At 59.5% G+C, this 18,054-nt stretch overlaps 1 protein-coding gene across 6 annotated transcripts in view; it reads right to left on the minus strand.

Moving 5' to 3' along the window:
• Nucleotides 1–6,441: 6,441 nt before the first annotated feature.
• OSBP2 (oxysterol binding protein 2) overlaps nucleotides 6,442–18,054 on the minus strand; it is a 94,938-nt gene continuing 83,325 nt past the window's right edge. For all 6 annotated transcript variants that reach the window (XM_064393117.1, XM_064393116.1, XM_064393115.1 and 3 more), the window contains 7 exons: nucleotides 15,565–15,810; nucleotides 12,782–12,902; nucleotides 11,967–12,070; nucleotides 11,606–11,701; nucleotides 11,079–11,263; nucleotides 9,763–9,983; nucleotides 6,442–9,364 (listed from right to left, as the gene is read on the minus strand). In XM_064393117.1, coding sequence (XP_064249187.1) covers nucleotides 9,222–9,364; nucleotides 9,763–9,983; nucleotides 11,079–11,263; nucleotides 11,606–11,701; nucleotides 11,967–12,070; nucleotides 12,782–12,902; nucleotides 15,565–15,810 — 1,116 coding nt within the window. In that variant the 3' untranslated portion in view covers nucleotides 6,442–9,221. The remainder of the gene's footprint in view (nucleotides 9,365–9,762; nucleotides 9,984–11,078; nucleotides 11,264–11,605; nucleotides 11,702–11,966; nucleotides 12,071–12,781; nucleotides 12,903–15,564; nucleotides 15,811–18,054) is intronic.

The raw sequence follows: 18,054 nt of genomic DNA on the forward strand, positions 1-18,054 counted from the left end.
CAGAATCATGGAATCATTCAGGCTGGAAAAGACCTCCAAGATCATCTAGTCCAACCTTTGACCAAATCCCACTAAACCCCATCCCAAAGTGCCACATGGATCTGTTTCTTGGACACTTCCAGGGATGGTGATTCCACCACTGCCCTGGCAGCCTGGGCCAGTGTTTCACTTCCTTTTCAGCTTGGAGCTTTTCCCAAATATCCAGCTGGTGTCCTCGTGGTAGAGCAGAAAAGGAAATGTCACCTCCAGCCTGTCCCAGCTCTATCCCAGAGTGGGAGATGGGAGCAGAGGAGGAGCTGCAGAGTGGGAAGAGGATGTGGGCCCCCCGAGCCTGATCCAGGCAGGCTCTGAAGAGGCTTCCCGGGATTCCATGACCATCCCACCTGACTCCCCCAGGATCAACAAACGGCCCTAAGGTCACCTGGAGGCACGGATAGATGGTGGTGGGTGGTGAGACCTGCCTGAGGCCGCAGCCCTGCCGCAGGGCTGTTCCCAGCAGGAATTGTGCTCCACGCTGGAGCTCTGCCCCTCTTGCTGCCCTCGGATCAGCAGTGGGAGGGCACAGGGGGAGTCCCCACCCCGGGCTGTCCCCCCAGGGCAGGGGGGCTCCCCATGCTCTGTGTCTTCTCCAGCTGCAGCTCCTGGAAGTGGTGCTGGAGGTGCTGCAGGAGCCCTGGGGAGCCCCGGCCGGGCTGGGGGGGCCCAGGGATGGAGCTCAGGGACACGGAGGAGGCAGGATGGAGATGTTCCCTCTGTCTCTGCACAAGAGAAGGAAAGGTCAGGTCAGCTCAGGGTTGGAAGCTCCAGGAGGATCCTGCCCACACATTTCTGGCTTCTCGTGGCTTGGAGCCCAGCCATGGACACGAGGGGCAGCTCCAGGTGGCAGGACACACGCCGTGTCACCTGATGGACATTTCACCAGGCTGAGCTGGACACGGAGCCTCTGGAGGTGATCTGGGGGTCCCCACGGCTCTCTGAGACCCCAACCCCTTGAGGCCTGGCCCCCTGAACCTCAGCCCAGGCTCGGAGCAGGACCTGGGGCCTGATTCACCTGGCCCAGGGGCTCCCTCGGGACTCCTGGAGCTGGGGCTGTGTCCGGCTGCTGCCTCTGCTCGCCGTCCTGCAGGGGACAGGAACACGGCTGGCCCCGCTCCCTGCTGCAGGGAGGGCTGGCACTGCCCCGAGCATGGCAGTGGGGGCTCCTCCAAGGGCTCATGCTGTCATGGGCCCCATGTGCTTCCTCCCAGCCCCAGATCACCTCCTTGCTGTGTCCAGCGGCTCCCAGCGCTCCCTGCAGCCTCTGCCACTGCCCGAGGCGCCGCTGGATTTGCTGCCGGAGCCCCCTCAGGGCGTGCAGAGCGCGGCTGGGGGAGGGCGGGGATGAGCTCCGGGGGAATTTAGGGAGCGGGGGTCGGACGAGTGGGACCCCCCGTCCCCCTGGGCAGCTCCCGGGACCCACCCGAAGGCTGCCGACGAGGGGCCGGGTCCCACGGCACCGCCGGGGCGGGGGCCGTGTCCCCGCGGGGCCAGCGGGGCGGTCCCCAGGGCCGGGGAGCCCCCGGCCCGCCCGGGCACCGCCGGGTCCCGCGGGCGGCTCCGCAGCTGCTCCCGCCGGGCGCCGCCGCCGGCCCGGCCCTGCAGGGGCAGCGAGAGAGGGGTCAGGGCCGCTCTGCCCCTCCTGGGAGAGCTTCCAGGGAACACCCGGAGCCCCCGGGCTGAGCAGAGGTTTGGAAGGAGCAGAACAAGCACAGAGACACCCGGGGTCCCTCCCGAGCCACCCCCAGACACCAGTGCCCCCAGCAGCCCCGCTCCCCTGGGTGGCCCCGGAGGAGCAGCACGCCGGGGCGGCTGTGCCCCCTGGCCGGTCCCCGGCTGTGGGGCTGGCTGTGTCCCGGGGCTCTGTCCCGGGGCTGTGTCCCGGGGCGGCCTCACCTCCCCAGCGCTCCCTGCTCCCGGCCCGGCCCGCTCCAGCGCCGCCCGGAGCTGCCGCAGGGTCTCGGCCCGATCGCTCCGGAGCAGCCCGTGCAGCCGCTGCAGCACCCGCAGCCGCTGCCGCAGCAGGGCCCGGCTGCCCCGCTCCAGCTCCCGCAGCCTCTGCAGCACACCCGGAGTCACCCTCTGGCTGCCCAGGGCCACCCTGCAGCCCCTGTCGGGCTCTTCCCGAGGGCAGTGTCCGGGCAGCAGCCCAGCCTTGATGCCCGTTGGAAAAGGGCTGAGCTTTGCTGGGTCGGTGCCCAGGAATTCTCACCCCGGCCCCCAGCCCTGCCTGTTTCTCTGCCCTTCCCAACATTCCAGCTCTCCCTGCCTCTGCCGGGGCTCTCCAGGGACCCTCTGAGCTGCAGACAGTGACCTCTGGCTGCCTACAGCCACAAGGGTGGTTTTCCCAACAAATTCTTCTCCTAAAGGCCTCGGTTCCTCAATAAACCCTCCCCCTGTGGATAAATCCAGCATGGCTCTTTAGGAATTTGGGCTGCAGGAATATTTCCCGTGGGATGCTGGAAAAGGGACTGAACTGCGGCAGGGTGTGATGTGTGTGCTCCTTCCCATGGCCCCTCCGGTGTGATCCTGGCCCCTCTGGAAAACCAGGAGTGCATTGACCTCCAGCAGCTCCAGTTTCTCTTCTTGTGCAGTTGCTGTTTTCCTTCTCTCTTTGTCCAGCCACTCCTGGCCCACACAGGCTCCCTGCCCCTGCCAAGACTGCAAAAACCTCTTTTCCCATTCCCACATCTTGGCCTCTTCCAGGAGCCAGCTCTGGCCCTCCCAACACGCCCAGAGCAGCAAAGCAGAGCCACCCCAGCCTGTCCCTGCCACCTGCAGCAGTGCCAGCCCAGCCCCTGCCTGGGCCATCCCGAGGTCACCTCACCATCCTCTGCAGGTCCATGTGGCATCTGTGATGGGTGTCCCAGGTGTGTCCCAGCAGTGCCAGGCCAGTCCTGTGCCAGGGACACCATCACCCACATCCCCAGTCACGCCACAGCCCAGCTCTGCCCTCAGGATGCCCATCCCCTCCTGGGCTTCCAGGGCCGCCTTCTGCTCCAGCCTCGGTGCAGGAGCCATCCCTGGAGCCCCATACCTGGCTCTGTCCCCTTGGCTCCAGGGCTTGGCACCAGATCCCAGCTCTCGTGTCCCCTCCCGGCTCCTCCGCAGGGACCAGCACAGTGGCTGCCCCGCCACCCCCTGGCATCCAGCATTGGGGTTACAATCCCATTTTCCCCCTTTCCATTGCATTTCCCCGTGCATTTCTGTGGCCACCACGTGGGACACAAGGGCCAGGGCCAAGCTCGGTGTCCTGCTGCTCTCCAGATCCCAGCTGGAAGCAGAGCCAGGAGCATCCCTGCATCCATCCCTGCCCCCACTATCCTGTCCCAGGCAGTGCTGTGCCCGTGGCGGACCCCAAACCCCAGGGCTGTACCTTGCAGGGCAGTTCCCCTTTCTGGTCCCCACGCAGCCCTGGGGACACAGGGGACCCCCATCGCCCGGGGGCTCCCACGGCTGAGCCAGCACCTGCGGGGAAAATGGCATTTGGGGAGGGAGGAGAGCACTAACACGCAGAAACCCACATGCAACAGGGGCTGGTCCCTGCCACCGTGTCCCTGGCCCTGCCATGTCCCTTCCCCTGCCTGTCACAGCTCTGCACCCTCCCAGTGCCCCAGGGCCAGCCCGCACTCACTCCTGCTGCGGGCCGCTCCTTCCCTGTCCATGGCAGCCACGCTGAAGGTGACATTCCCTCCACGTCCCCCGAGAGCTGGTGGCCCCAGGGCGGGATGTGCCCTGGTTCTGGCACTGCTGGCCCTGGGGACACTGCTGCCAGGAGAGCCTGTCCTTGCCCCAGCCCTGCTCCTGCCAGCAGCGATCCCTGCAGCTCTCCAGGAGCGCCCAGGCAGGGCTGTGGCCAGCAGCTCCCCACGGGCAGAGTCCCTGTGGCCCAGGGCTGGCTGGGCAGGGGGGCCCGGCCAGGGGACCCCCCAGACCACCCCCCCATGGCTCTGGCTCAGGCGGGAGATCCTCGCTCCCAGGGACTCCAGGCTGCTCCGGGATGGAGACCGGTCCTGCCCGGGGGCTCTGCCCGGCTCCATGGCCGTGTCCAGGCTCCTCCCTGTGGGGAACAAGGGCTCGTCCTGCCCAGGATGAGCTCCTGCCGTGGGGACATCCCCAGCAGGCTCCTGCTGGCACAGCAGCGGCTCCACCATTCCCTCCCAAAAGGCGACAGCGAAATCCTCGGTGCAGACGGAACTGGAGCTGCTCCAGTGGCCCGGGCGGGGCCGGGAGCCCGGGAGCTGAGCCCAGGAGTGCTCCTCTTCCCGTGGGACAGGGCTGCCACCCCGGGCACTGCCAGCACGATGTCCTGCCAGCTCTGTGGGGGACAGCAGAGCCATAAGCCCACCCCAGTGGGAAGGAACCTTCCCATCCTGCTGGATCTGAACCACCTGGGAGGGACTGGCCTGTTCTTAGCAGGGAGCACTCGGGGTGCACCAAAGCACTGACACTGAACACATCGCACCCTCTCCCGCAAGATCCTCAACTGCCTCCAGTTGGACGAAAAAGCCATGATATCGTCCTTATTTTCGTTCTAAACCAGGGTCATTTTTGACCTTGATGCCCCCAGGGTCGGCACAGTTTGGCAGGGGGCAGTGCCAGGGAGGGCTGGCAGCATCCAGGATGGGGCAGGGATGCTGTCAGCTCTTCCCAGAGAGAAATTTTCCCTAATTTCCAGTCTAAACCTCCCCTGGCCTGAGACCGTTCCCTCTCCTCCTGTCCCTGTTCCCTGGAGCACAGCCCGACCCCCCCGGCTGTCCCCTCCTGTCAGGAGTTGTGCAGAGCCACAAGGGCCCCCCTGAGCCTCCTTTTCTCCAGGCTGAGCCCCTTTCCAGCTCCCTGAGCCTCTGCTGGGGCTCCAGCCCCTTCCCAGCTCCCTGAACCTCTGCTCCATCACATTCTCAGCCAAGCATTGTTCTCCAGAACTGGCACAGGGGGGCAAGCAGAGCTGAGAAAGCCCCGGGGTGCCCCGTGCCCACTCACCGGCCATGGCAGGACACTGCCGGGAGGGATGGCACCGACCCTGCTGCCACCAGTGCTCAGCACAGCCACAGCCGGGTGCTGCAGGGAGTGGGACAGGCAACGGGACAGGGAATGGGGCACTGCCAGATGTGTTCACCAGCAGGGACAAGGTAGGAGCACCCCAGGGCTGCAGGGGTTCCTTTGCTCCCCGCAAAGGAACCCCCTCTTCCCACACCCCAGACCTGGATTTCACATTTCCTCAGCAGGGTCCAGATCCAGGATCCTGAAAGCCCTGGGCTCCAGGGCTGCAGAGAGGAGAAAAGAAGCGCTGAGGGTCTCAAAGCCCTTGGGGCTGGGCCAGAAATCCCCAGGGGCGTTCTCCAGCGGGGCCAGGCAGGGCAGGAACCACCCTGGGCTGCACGCTGGAGGGGATGGGGCAAGGCGGTGCTGGAGCCAAGGTGTGCTGGGCAAGGTGTGCTGGGCCAGGTGTGACCCAGGTGTGCTGACCCGGGTGTGCTGACCCGGGTGTGCTGCTCCGGGTGAGCAGGGCCAGGGCTCAGTGCAGGTGCTCAGACCGGCAGGGCCCAGCCCGGCCCAGCGCCCCCGGCGCTGCGGTGCCAGCGGGTGATGGGGCCGGGCTGGTTTTTCCAAGCCCGGGACATGGGCACTGGAGCTGCCCTCGGGAGCTGCAGGCGCCCCCGGGAGCACAGCGAGGGTCACAGGGCCCGGTCCCCCCACCGCAGCCCCGACTCACCTGGGGCCGGCAGAGAGGAGGCAGGAGCGGGACGGGCAGGGCTGTGTGTCCCTGTCTCCTGGCAACATCCCGCAGGGACCGGTCTGAGCCTGCCTGCATTCCCCACCCGCCTCCGCAGCCCCTGCCCGGACCCTCCTCCAGCTCCCCGGGCCAGCTCCTGCCCCACAGAATGGAACAGCTCCTCCCCACCATCCCCAGGGAATCTCCGTGCCTGGGTAGCTTCCCTAAGCCCCGTTTGGTGCTCCTCCTCCTCTGGGCCACCACCACCTTCCCCCTTGGCCAGGCTCCCCTGGGACATCTCCACCCCGATGATCTCCTCTGGCCCATCTCCCTCCGGGGGCAAACCCTGCCCTCCTTCTCCTTCAAGCTGTTGCTCCCAGATAATCTCCTTCCATGTTCCTGCTTCCCTGGACCTCCTGCCTTGGACAACTTCCCCTGGATCACGTCCCCTCCTGCCCCCCAAACCACCCTCCCTGCACCACCTCCTCCCCTTGGCAGATCCTCCCCAGATCCTTCTCCTTCCCTGGACTTCCCTGGACTTCCCTGTCCTTTGAGCAACCTCCTCCTTTGAGCCACATTCCAGGATGCCTCCTTGTCCCCCCACCCCGTGTCCATGTCCCCCCTCACACCCAGAGCTCCTCCAGGACCTGCAGCCCTGGGGAGCCAGTGACCATCTCAGCACCACGGCCTTTAAAACTCCCGAATCCAAGTTTTATTTCCGTGTAGGAGAAGAAGGATCACTCACAATATATTGTTGTTCGAAAAGAAAATACATTCAACAGCATTTACAGTGGAATGACATTAAAATCCTCAAGGAGGAACAGAAGGACCAGGAGATGGTGCTCTGGTTAAGTGCTGCTGATAAGATGATTTCTGGAAGATGGAGCAATTTTTTCCATTAGCCTAAAATCTGGGGGATTTCTGGGTTGGGGTGCTCCTCGTGCTCCCCCAGGCTCCGTGGAGCTGTGCAGGGTCTGTGGTGGGGGTTCCCAGATGGAGGAGATGGGGGCACAGCAGAGGGGACCCCTCGGGGCCCCAGAGCCCAGCAGGACCCTCGGTGCCAGCACGCAGGGAGCACATCCCGCTCCCTCTGCTCCACCAGGAACCCCGATCCAGCCTGGGAACAGCCTGTGCTGCAGCTCCTCCCTGCTCCAAGCTCCCGGGTGACACTTGCATTGACACAGCAAAAAGGCAAATAAGGCATTCTGAAGAGCTCCATTTCAGCCCCTTCTACAGACCCGACTCGGGGACAAATCCCCCGGACACTTCGGTGCTGCCACAAGGCAGGGCAGCGGCACCAGGGATCAGGGGGGAGCATCCCCCCTCTCCCAGGCAGGACACCTGGGGCCAGGACACAGGCAGCTCTCCCAGACCAAATCCCAGGCTGGAGCACTTAAGATCAGCTTTCCCGAGCCCGGGCAAAGCTCCAGGAGGGCGTGAACATTCCAGAGCAGCTGCTGCAACTCCTGGGACACTGGGAAGCAGCTTGGAGCATCCCACTCCCAGGAATCCCTAGTGCCACAAACCCCAAACACATGATTTCCAGATGGGAATGTCTCTGGAACACCTTTTCCATGCTACATGATCCAGCTTTGGAGCAAACCGTTGCTTCCCTGCCATGGGAATTGTTCCATCACCACCACCCGAGCTCAGGGACGAGCCGAGGGGAATCGTACTCGTGCTGTAAAAACTCAGACAGACACTTCTGTCTTCATCATTTTTCATCTTTTGTGTACCATAGAAATTTAAGCAAAATAATTTTTTATATATTTATATATATATATATGTATAAATTAGAAGCAAATAAATAAGATTAAAGGGTGTACTGAGAGCAGTGGGGGCTGCCCTGCAGCACGGTGACGCCGTCAGGGCCGTGGGGACTGTACACTGTGGGGATCACAGGGATGGAAGTGCTGGAAGCTGATCAGGAGGAGACTGATGGATGAGGAACCTGATTGCATAAGTGTCCCGTGTGCAAGCCTGGATATTCCAGTTACCATTGCCTCAAGGTTCATTATTGCTAATTAACTTCATGTGGGTGTGACGGGCTGGCTCGGGGCGGCCCCGGAGGCAGGGTCAGTGTGATATGATGGAGAGCCAGAGGGGACAGCAAAAAATGGGATCCAGCAGGGCCAGTGCACATCTCCAGGTGTTCCTGCTACTCCCTGGCCCAGCAAATCCCATCTTTGGGATGCCATCACCTCCTGCTTCCCCTCGGGGCTCCCAGTCCTCACCTGTCACCAGCAGTGCTCGCCCTGCTCCTCCTGGTGCATCCAGGGCCAGGGCGGGTGATGGCACCCAGAAGGGGTGAGGGGGGTGAGGGGTCCCTGCCCTGACAAACTGGAGCTGTTGCAGGGAGAGCCCAGGATGAGGGAGGGGAGGAACAGGAGTTGGGAGCGGGTGCTGGGATGCAGGCACCCTCCAGCCTCAGCCTGTGGCCAGGCCTGGCTGGCTGAACGGGGTGGCAGATGCAGGACCAAAGCTCCATCCCAGCAGCACCACGGCATCTCTCCTCTCCTCTCCCCATGGCACCTCTTCCCTCCTCTCCCACCCAGCCTCAGGCCCAGCTCAGCAGGGAGACACCGATGGAAAAGCTGGAATTGAGATCCAGCCCCCATGTGCAGGGACACAGAGCAGGGACACAGAGCCAGGAGCATCACTGGGACAAAAACTCTTCACTGCATCAGCCTGGCCTTCCCAGCCTGCAGGGGCCATTTCCCCCTTCCGATGTGGTTGCAGGAAAACCAAAGCAAACCTCACTCAAACCACTCCCACACGATAAAGACAGGCCCAAGCTTTGCCTGAACACATCAGACTGTGGGGAAGCACCTCTGACGCTCTTGAAAAAAATGAAAACCAGGTCAAAAACCTCAAAGTCACAGCTGAAATATCCTACTTGGTGTTACTGGGTTGACTGGACACTGTGGAACCACCAAGAGCCTCTGGGATCAAGTGCCACAGCTCCTGGGGACAGTTTTCCAAGCAGAGTTGTTCATGTCCATCTTTGAAGGAAACCTGAACCAGGAGCAAGATTTGTTTTTTTAAAAAAATAATTCCATAAAGTCCACACAGAAATGGGGTCCCAAAAAAAGGAAAAAAATGGCAAAGAGAAGAGCTCACACAAGCACAGCATTCCCACACCCTGGGCATCTTTGGAAGTCGACGTCTCAGCCACCGGAGCCAAGGCGCTGGAGGATATAGGCAGCAACTCCTGACAGCAATGAACATCCTAAACCCAACCCAGCTCCACGTGTCCTCACTCCTAAGCAGTCGCTGGAAAAGCTATAATTTAAAAAAAAAAAAAAAAAAAAAGATGCTATTTATTAGTGCATAAAAAAATAGGTTTGGAATCCCTGTTTGGATCTCTGCATGTATTGACTCTGTCGGCCCGGCGGTACGCTGCTGGCGTGTCCTCGCTGTCCCTCGGGCTGTGCCGCTGTCCAGGGGTGGCCCCCGAGCTCTGGGGGGCTCAGAAGATGTCGGGGCACACGCTCCAGTCCTGCTTGTCCTTGGCCTCCCAGTAGCCACCCTTGTAGACGCAGATCAGCTCCCCGGTGACGGCGTCCACCTTGCGCTCGAACCACAGCGGGATGTACCCCTCGTAGTCCTTCCCTGCCGGGCAGAACGGGGGTCAGGGCAGCTCCTGCTCCTGCAGCCCCCAATCCCACAGCTCCCAGAAGAGCAGGGACTGTCTGCTGGTGCTCCCAGAGCTCAGGGACTGATTGGAGCCCAGCCCTGCCGTGGTCACAAGGGCCAAGGGAAGACTGGTATCCAGTGGGACAAAGTGACTGGTGGGACAGGATGGCCAGGGACATGATGACCAGCAAGGCAAAGCAGCCAACAGCCCTCCCTGCCAGAGCCCACTGCCCCAAAAACCCAACCAGCCCCACAAGCGCCCCAAACCCACCCACAAGGATTCCCCAGAGCTGCCCTCCCCTTGCAGGCTGTGTCCCCCACAACCCTCAGCAGTGCAGGCCCTGCATCCTGAGCCACCCCCAAGCACTCCTCACCTTCCTCCAGGGCCTCCACGGCCTCGGCCTCCCTGCGCCGGCGCACGGCTCTCTGCTTCTCCTCCAGCCTCTGCTTCTCCACGTTGGCCTCGTCCCAGCGGCCGCTCTCCATCAGGCGCTGGTCGGGGCGCAGCCGGCTGTCCGTGGGCGCCACGCGCTCCTCGGGCTCGTTCAGCGTCAGCGCCAGCTCCGAGAAGAAGTACATGTTCTCAGCGTTTTCCCTGAATGCAGACAGCCTGGTCAGGACAGGCTGGGGGACACCTCAGCACAGCCCCCCAGCCCCGCTGATGCACTCCTGAGCTGGCACTGCTGGGGCACCTCCAGTGCTGGGGCAGCTCTGGGACCCTCCTGCCAGGAGAGACCTGCAGGGGCTGGAGCGTGTCCAGCAAAGGGAACGGAGCTGGGAAGGGGCTGGAGCCCCAGCAGAGGCTGAGGGAGCTGGAAAGAGGCTCAGAATGGAGAAAAGGAGGCTCAGGGGGGACCTTCTGAGCTGCAGACAGTCACCCCAGGCTGCCTACAACCACAGGGGTGGTTTTCCCAACAATTTCTTCTCCTAAAAGCCTCAGTCCCTCAATAAAACCTCCCTGTGGATAAATCCAGCTTGGCTCTTTAGGAATTTGGGTGGCATGGAATGTTTCCCATGGGATGTGTGTGGCTGGAAAAGGGACTGAGCTGCTGACAGGTGTGTGATGGCTCTGGCTCTGCACAACTCCCTGACAGGAGGGGGCAGCCAGGGCAGGTCAGGCTCTGCTCCCAGGGAACAAGGGATGGGATGAGAGGAAATGGCCTCATGTTGCACCACAGCAGTTTTAGATTGGATATTGGGAAAAATTCCTTCCTGGAAAGGGCGATCAGGCATTGGAACAGGCTGCCCAAGGCAGTAGTGGAGTCCCCATCCCAACAGAAAATCCCCAAAGCAGGGACTGTTGGTGCTCCCAGGGCTCAGAGACTGATCTGAGCCCAGACCTGCCATGGTCACAAAGAGCCAAGGGAGACCTGGTCTCCAGGGGGACAAAGTGACTGGTGGGACAGGATGGCCAAGGACACAATGACCAGGAAGGCAAAGCAGCCAACAGCCCTCCCTGCCAGAGCCCACTGCCCCAAAAACCCAACCAGCCCCACAAGTGCCCCAAACCCTCCCACAAGAGCCCTCAAAGCCACCCTCCCCTTCCAGGGACCCACCTCAGAAAAAGCCACTCAGCCCCAAAAGTGCCTCATGTCCTCAGGCCTGGGCACGGAGCCTCCCATTCCACAAACCCTGGGAAATCCCATCCCCACCCCGGTCCTGCTGTGCCATCCCACCCCCAGGGACTCACGGGAGCGGGTACTTCCTCCACAGGACCTTTGGGGACAGTGTCTGGTAGACAGTTTTCTGCTTGCCCTCGGTGCTGGTGCTGCCGTGGCTGCTGTGGAGGATCTTGGAGCACTCCATCTTCTCATCCCACGTGCCAGACATGACGTAGTGGGCTTTGCCGTCAGCGTCGCTCACCACCCCTGTCACCTGGCAGGGGGACACGGCTCTGGTGGCGTGTGGGAATGCCCAGAGGGACACCACAGCCTCCAGGTGCCCAGCTGGATGAGGTGCTGTGTCTCCTGGGACATCCCTGGCCTTGCAGGTGGGTGTCCAACCCACCAAACCCCTCCCAGCCTCAGTGCTGCAGCTCCAGCACAACAGAGCCAATCCACGGGACATGGAGATGCCACCCAGCCCTCCCTGGTGACACACGCTAGAGGTGCCTGGCCAGCCCCTCAGCCCCATGCTGGGGCTCATCCCAGTGGTACTGGGAGCCTGGAAGAGCCAGGTATGACCCCTGAAGGAGCAGAGTCCCTGCTGGATACTCACCTTGCGGGGCACATCCCTGGAGAAGTAGCTGTAGGGGGTAAATTTCAGCTGGCATTTATCTTTGGACTTATGGTTAACAATCTCTATTTCACCAGACTGGATAAAAGACACAGAACCACAGCAGGGAGAGACAGAGGAGGTGTTAGTTGTAGTGCAGTACCAGTCCCCACTGGGCACAGCAGCCCCAGTGGCTGCCCCCCTCCAGCCACCCCCAGCACCTGCTGGCCTCGGGGAGAGCCAGGGAAGGCTCCAGGAAGCCTTTCCCATCCCGGCAGGGAAGCACAGCTTCCCATCGTGGCAGGAGCACACGCCCAGTGCTCCTCCAGCCCCCCAGAGCTGGCAGAAGTGTGCCCTCACCCACCTGGTCGATCCAGAGCTTGCCCACGATGATGTTGTGCACTGTGGAGGTGACTTTCCTCCACACGTAGTGATTCCCACTGGAGTGGAACTCCAGGTGGATGGCGCCTGTGGAGACAGGAATGATCTGAGCTCAGCACAGGCAGATGTTCCCCAGAGCCCAGCACTGTGCTCATCCTCAGGGCCATCCCTCGCCCTGCATCCCCCAAACAGCTCTGGCTCTGGATTCATCCTTCCCTTAGTCTGCTCCAGGAAGGGAAGGACAACTCCTGCCAGGCCCTCTGCCCTCTGCCAAAAGTACTCACTCTAAAAGCAGGTCAGAAATGTGCTGCCTGGCTGATTCAGGCACTGGCACCATTCTGGGAATGCTGCCCAGCCCAGGGAGAGGCAAAAGGAAAATAAAATGCTGGAAGGAGGCAGCTTATTGCACTTGACTGGCAGGGAGAGGGTCAAAACAGGCAGCACGTTAACTTTAAATATCATGGAAGGAAAAATCAATTCCAGGGCAAGCAGGGTATTTCCAAAGTAAAGGAGCCTTTGCAGATGGCATCATTTCCACTTCCAGGGCAGACGTGTTATTGTTGGATCATTGATCAGGAGCACAAACCTGGGCTCCTTAACTGCCTGGGGTAGAACTCACTGAGCCCCAGGTGAGCCCAGGGGATTCCCAGAGCCCCAGATGAGCCCAGGGGATTCCCAGAGGCCCAGGTGAACCCAAGGAATTGCCAAAGGCTAAGGAAGAAGTTTCTTTCACTGCTGGGTTTTTCATGAGCAGTGCAAGGCCACTCAATCCCAGGGAATTCCGGAATCATCACCTACCCAGTGGCATGATGGAGAGGTATTTGCCCCTGAACTTGCTGGCGATGGTGATCTCCTGCCACAACGTCCACCCTCGCCGGGAGTACACGTGGTGGGCGGCTGCCGGGGGGTGGTGGCTCACCTGGGGACAGGACACACAGCCCGTGAGGACACGGCCACCACAGAGCTTGGCTGAGTGCTCGGAGAGGGGACAGCCCCACACCAGCTCAGCACTGAGGATGCTCCAGGCCCTGGGCAACACATCAGCTTTGGCACTCAGGGTGCTCCTGGACACCACAATCCCCTCCTGGGCAGCGGGGGCACACGCAGGGGTGCCCTGGCAGCAAAGGGAGACACACCAGGATCCTGCCAGGATTTGCTCAGGCTCATTTCAAAGCATGATCCATGAGATCTTCACTTGAGCAACCATTGCTGTGAGATGCTGCTGTTCCCTGACCCCAGGACATGGCCCTGGGATCCTGGCTGAGAAACATGGATGTGCTGGCACCCCAGTAATCCCAGTGGAACAGCACCTGGGAAATCCCAGAGGACACAGGGCCACCACTGGTCCAGAACTCACAGCAAGACTTTGGTTTTTCCCTCACACACACACCAGGCTGGAAAAGTGGACACAGCACCCTAAATCCTGAGAGTGACTTGTTAGAGGTGGTGCTCACATCATCCTGCCCTGGAAAACAAGCTGCCCAAAACCAAGGCAGGAGCAGGAATATCCCAGGCACAGGGACCTGCCCTCAGCAGGCTCTCAGCTGGTGGCACAGCCTGGCACAGGCACCCAGGGATCCCCGGGATGATTTCCCTGCTGTAATTACAGGCTGAGCGCCCCAAGCTCGGGATTACACACACGGGCAGGGCCAAGGCCTCGCCATTAAATCCCAGGCACCAGCAGCAGAAAATCCTATTTGGATAACTGGATTTCAGGCACTGGATTATCACTGCTTGGCTGGGCGTGTTGGCAGGCTGAGCAGCACAGGCAGCACCAAGGAAAATTCAGAGCAGTGGGAAAGGAGGCTGGAATTGGTCGGGAATATCAAATCTGGGTACAAACAGAGGAAAACTGGGACCAACCAAAGAAAGTAATTCCAGGCAGGTTATTTATTTGTGAGGGAACAGGGATGGAGGAAGGAGTGTGGTGAAAAAGAGGGTGAAAGAATGAGAACAGGGATGTGAAAGTTTGGGAATGATGCAATCAGGGGTGTCCAGCAGTACTGGACAGGCAGGACTGGGAGAGATGTGGTCAGAGGTACCCAGGGGGGACAGGGAGCCCTGGGCATGGCACCACAGCTGGGATGAGGCTGAGAAATCCACCCAGGACTTCCAGCTGTACCCCAGGAAGGTGAGCAAGGTTCCATCTCTTCCAGGCTAAACCAGGTGACAGGCCAGGAACTGCTGCCAGGCAAGGGGAGGAGAAGGTGTGACACTGCTGAGGTGGGAGAACCTGAGCTCTGTGACAGCTCTGTGACACAGTGCTGGGGTGCTGAGGCATGAGGCCACCGCTGACCCTGGCAGGCAGGGCAGGCAGGAAGGCTGCACCAGGGCTCAGGCTGTGGCTGGCAGTGTCCCACCTCACTGCAGCCACGGGCATGGGATGGCTCCCAGGCTGGGAGGGACCATCTGGGGACATGCAGAGCTGGGTGACACTGGGCCACAGCACTGGGGGTGTGGAGGGGCAGCAGAGCCAGGAATTCTGGGGATTATCTACTGCAGGTCTTCCAGGAGACCCCACAGAACCTGTTCAGCACAGGCAGGTGGGATGGGATGGGATGGGATGGGATGGGATGGGATGGGATGGGATGGGATGGGATGGGATGGGATGGGATGGGATGGGATGGGATGGGATGGGATGGGATTTGACAGGAGGTGCCATCCTGCCTCAAGCCAGAGCTCCACAGGTGTCTGACAAGTTTGATGTGGTATTCACATGCCCTCTGAACAGAGAGACATAATTCTCTCTCTCAAGTCTTTTCTTGGAGAAGCACAGAGGGAAAACAATTTTTATCTCTGCTTGCTGCTCTTGGTGTTTTGCACATGTGGAATGTGTTAGGAAAGTTGTTTAATTGAAGGAATTTAGTAATTAGATTCTGCTGAAGATTGTTTTGTTTCTTTAGCCAATCATTCAAAGCTGTGTCCTGACTGACGGGAGACAGTCATGAGTTTTCTTTAGCATTCTTGAGTGTTCTTTGTAGTGTAGTTATAATATAATATAGTTATAATAAAATAATAAATAATATAATAATAATAATTACAATATAGTTATAATATAATATGTGGTTATAATATAATATTGTGTATATAATAGTTATAATATAGTTATAATATAGTTATAATATAAGATAGTGTAGTTATAATGTAATATAATATAGTTTTAATAAAGTGAATGTTCAGCATTCTGAAACCTCAGAGTCAGAGGCCAATCATTCCCCAGACGTCAGGCGGCCCTGATAATACCCACACTCAGTTTGGGTACCCACAGCTAGGGAGAGCTTTGTCCACCCCTGGGTGTCCTGCAAGGAGCTGGTGGCAGAGCCTGGCACCACTGCAGCAACTGCTCCAAACCCGGGGACAAAGGGCCAAGCCAATCCAGTTGAATGGTGTCACCCATCCCTACCGTGTGACCCAGCCCAGAGCAGCGAGTGCCACGTCCAGCCCTTCCCTGGACACCCCCAGGGCTGGGGACTCCACCAACCACCCTGTCCCCATCCCATTTCTGGGAGGAGAGCCCAGGGCAGGCTCAGGAGGAGCTGCTGGCTGCCCCCCAGCAGGATGGCAGGGAGCCCAGGCCTGACCTGCTCGCAGAGGGAGCGGAAGCCCAGCTCCTCCAGGCGGTCCAGCTCGAAGGTCTCCCCCAGCAGCGGGTTGAACGGCTTCGCCGTGCGGTGCACGGTGGTGGAGTAGGAGGACACAGAGAAGGCGGCCACAAAGCACATCTGCTCCGTGGAGCTCTCACACTTCACTGCCTTGTCCAGCAGCTCGTGGTACTCCAGGTCCTCCGTGAGCCGCTGCAGCATGGACAGGGGCTCGTTGAAGTTCACCTGCAGGGGAACAAGGCGGGGTTAAGAACGCAGGAGAAATCCCCAAGGGGCAGCACCAAGCCCAAAGAAAAGGGAATGTGGGCTCTGCTCCCTGATCTGCGCCAGGCAGCACCAAGGTTTGGGGTGTGGGGGAGCCAGCAGCCCTGTGGGATGATCAGGGATCAGCCCAGGTACTCACCCTGACCCCAAAATGAGCCTCAGCAATGAGATCAGCCCCCTCCCAGCCAGCATCCCACTGGCCACGGGACAGGGATGTGCTGCTCCCCAGCCTGCCCTCATCACCTCCCTCCCCGTGTGACCCAGCTGCCCAGAGCACCTGGAAAAGCCCCATTTTGGGGTCTCCATGCTCCTGGGGCTCCAGCCCCATGACAACACCCCTATTTTTCGCTCTGAAAATACTGAAATTAAAAAATAATTGAAAGCAAGACAGAGCCACTAAAGGTCTTCTGCCTTCTTAGCTTCAGTTCAAAACAAAGAAATATATTTTAAGAGGAGCAGATGGCTGAAGAACCACTTCTGTAAGCCAAGTTAAATATTTCATAGTAGAAAAAACAAACTCCAGATTCCAGGATTTAGCTTTTTTTAGATTTTCCACTCAGGGATTTAGCCTGCAAGTGGCAGGGATCTTACAGCATCAGAGAAAGAGGGAGCTGAGGAGAAAGAGCAGCATCAAATCCACATAAAGAGCAAATCACTTGGGATAATTCTCGGGAGAGATGCAGAGAACAAAGCCAGCAGCTGCATCCTCAGCACTGCTCAGGCAACAGGGAGCAAAAGCCTTTTATGGGGGAAGAAGATGAATCCACCCAAATTCCAAATTCCTACAACTGTTTTTCTCCTTTTCAGTGCTGCAGGTTTGTTCTTTCAGAGGGAGAACCAAGGAGCTGTTTGCACAAGAGGTTTGTCAGTCCATCACATCCCCAGGAAGGGGATGGGTCTCAGAAGACCTCAGAGAACCTCAGAAATGCTCTTAATTCAGGAATCTCCCCAAAGAATGTCCACATGCAGCTGAGCTTCTGGGGTGGGTGCTGGTGCATCTCTGGCAGGATCTTCCTTCTCATTTATAGGGACTGTGGGATCCTTCAAGATTTCACAGAATCCCAGAATGGTTTGGGATGGAAGGGAACTTAAAGCCCATCCAGTGCCACCCCTGCCCACTGTCCCAGGCTGCTCCAAGCCCTGTCCAACCTGGCCTTGGGCACTGCCAGGGATCCAGGGGCAGCCACAGCTGCTCTGGGTACTCTGTGCCAGGGCCTCAGACCCTCATGGGAAATAATTTTTTCTTAAACCTCCTCTCTTCCACACTGCCCCCAGGTTTGGACTCGAGCAGCTCCCAGGATGATTTGATTGATAGGAGAAGTATAAATTTCTCTCTTCAGGAACCAGCAGCTGCTGGGATTTCACATCCTGAGCTTATTCCTCTGCCCATCACACCCTGATCTGCTGCTGCTGCAGAACTGGATGGTGCTGGGCTGTCCATCCAAGCTGGAAATAGCACAAGGAAGTGACAGCTCATCACTCTCAGGCAGAGCTCTGAGCTCTCACTCAGACTTGTTTGAAGAGACAGTGCACAACCAATCCAGCATCCCAGCCCCTGGAACGTGCTCCCTGCTCGTCACCCAGCAGAGGATGGACCATGAATATGGCTCTGTGCAGCCCATGTGGGGGCTGTTCCACACAAACCCCCCAGCAAACCCTTTCTGGCCATCACAGGCAGCCTTTGCCCCCGGGGCTGAACCAGCAGCACCCAAAACCTGCCCTCAGCACCTCCTTCACCAAAAAGCTGCTCTCTGTAAGGAAGAAGAGGCTCTCTGAGCCCCTGGGTGGAACCCAGCCCTGCCGTGGTTAGTGCAGGTGGGGCTGAGCCCTGAGTGTCCTGTCCTGGATCACAGTGGGAAAACATCACAGCAGCAGGGTCCCTTCTTCATGAGTCCTCAAGGCTCACAGTGTCCTGCTCCCCTCCATGCCTCTGCAGCAGCTGGATATGCAGAGGACACTCAGGCAATGTTCCCTCTGCTCCAGCTTGCCCAGGAGCAAGGATGAGCTGGAGCAAGTCCAGAGGAGGCACCAGAGATCATCTGAAGGCTGGAGCTCCTCTGCTCTGGGGCCAGGCTGGGAGAGCTGGGGGTGCTCACCTGGGGAGGAGAAGGCTCCAGGGAGAGCTCAGAGCCCCTTGCAGGGCCTAAAGGGGCTCCAGGAGAGCTGGAGAGGGACTGGGGACAAGGGATGGAGGGACAGGACACA

This window comes from Passer domesticus, chromosome 17 (assembly GCF_036417665.1).
Source record: "Passer domesticus isolate bPasDom1 chromosome 17, bPasDom1.hap1, whole genome shotgun sequence".
Taxonomy (NCBI): Eukaryota; Metazoa; Chordata; class Aves; order Passeriformes; family Passeridae; genus Passer; species Passer domesticus.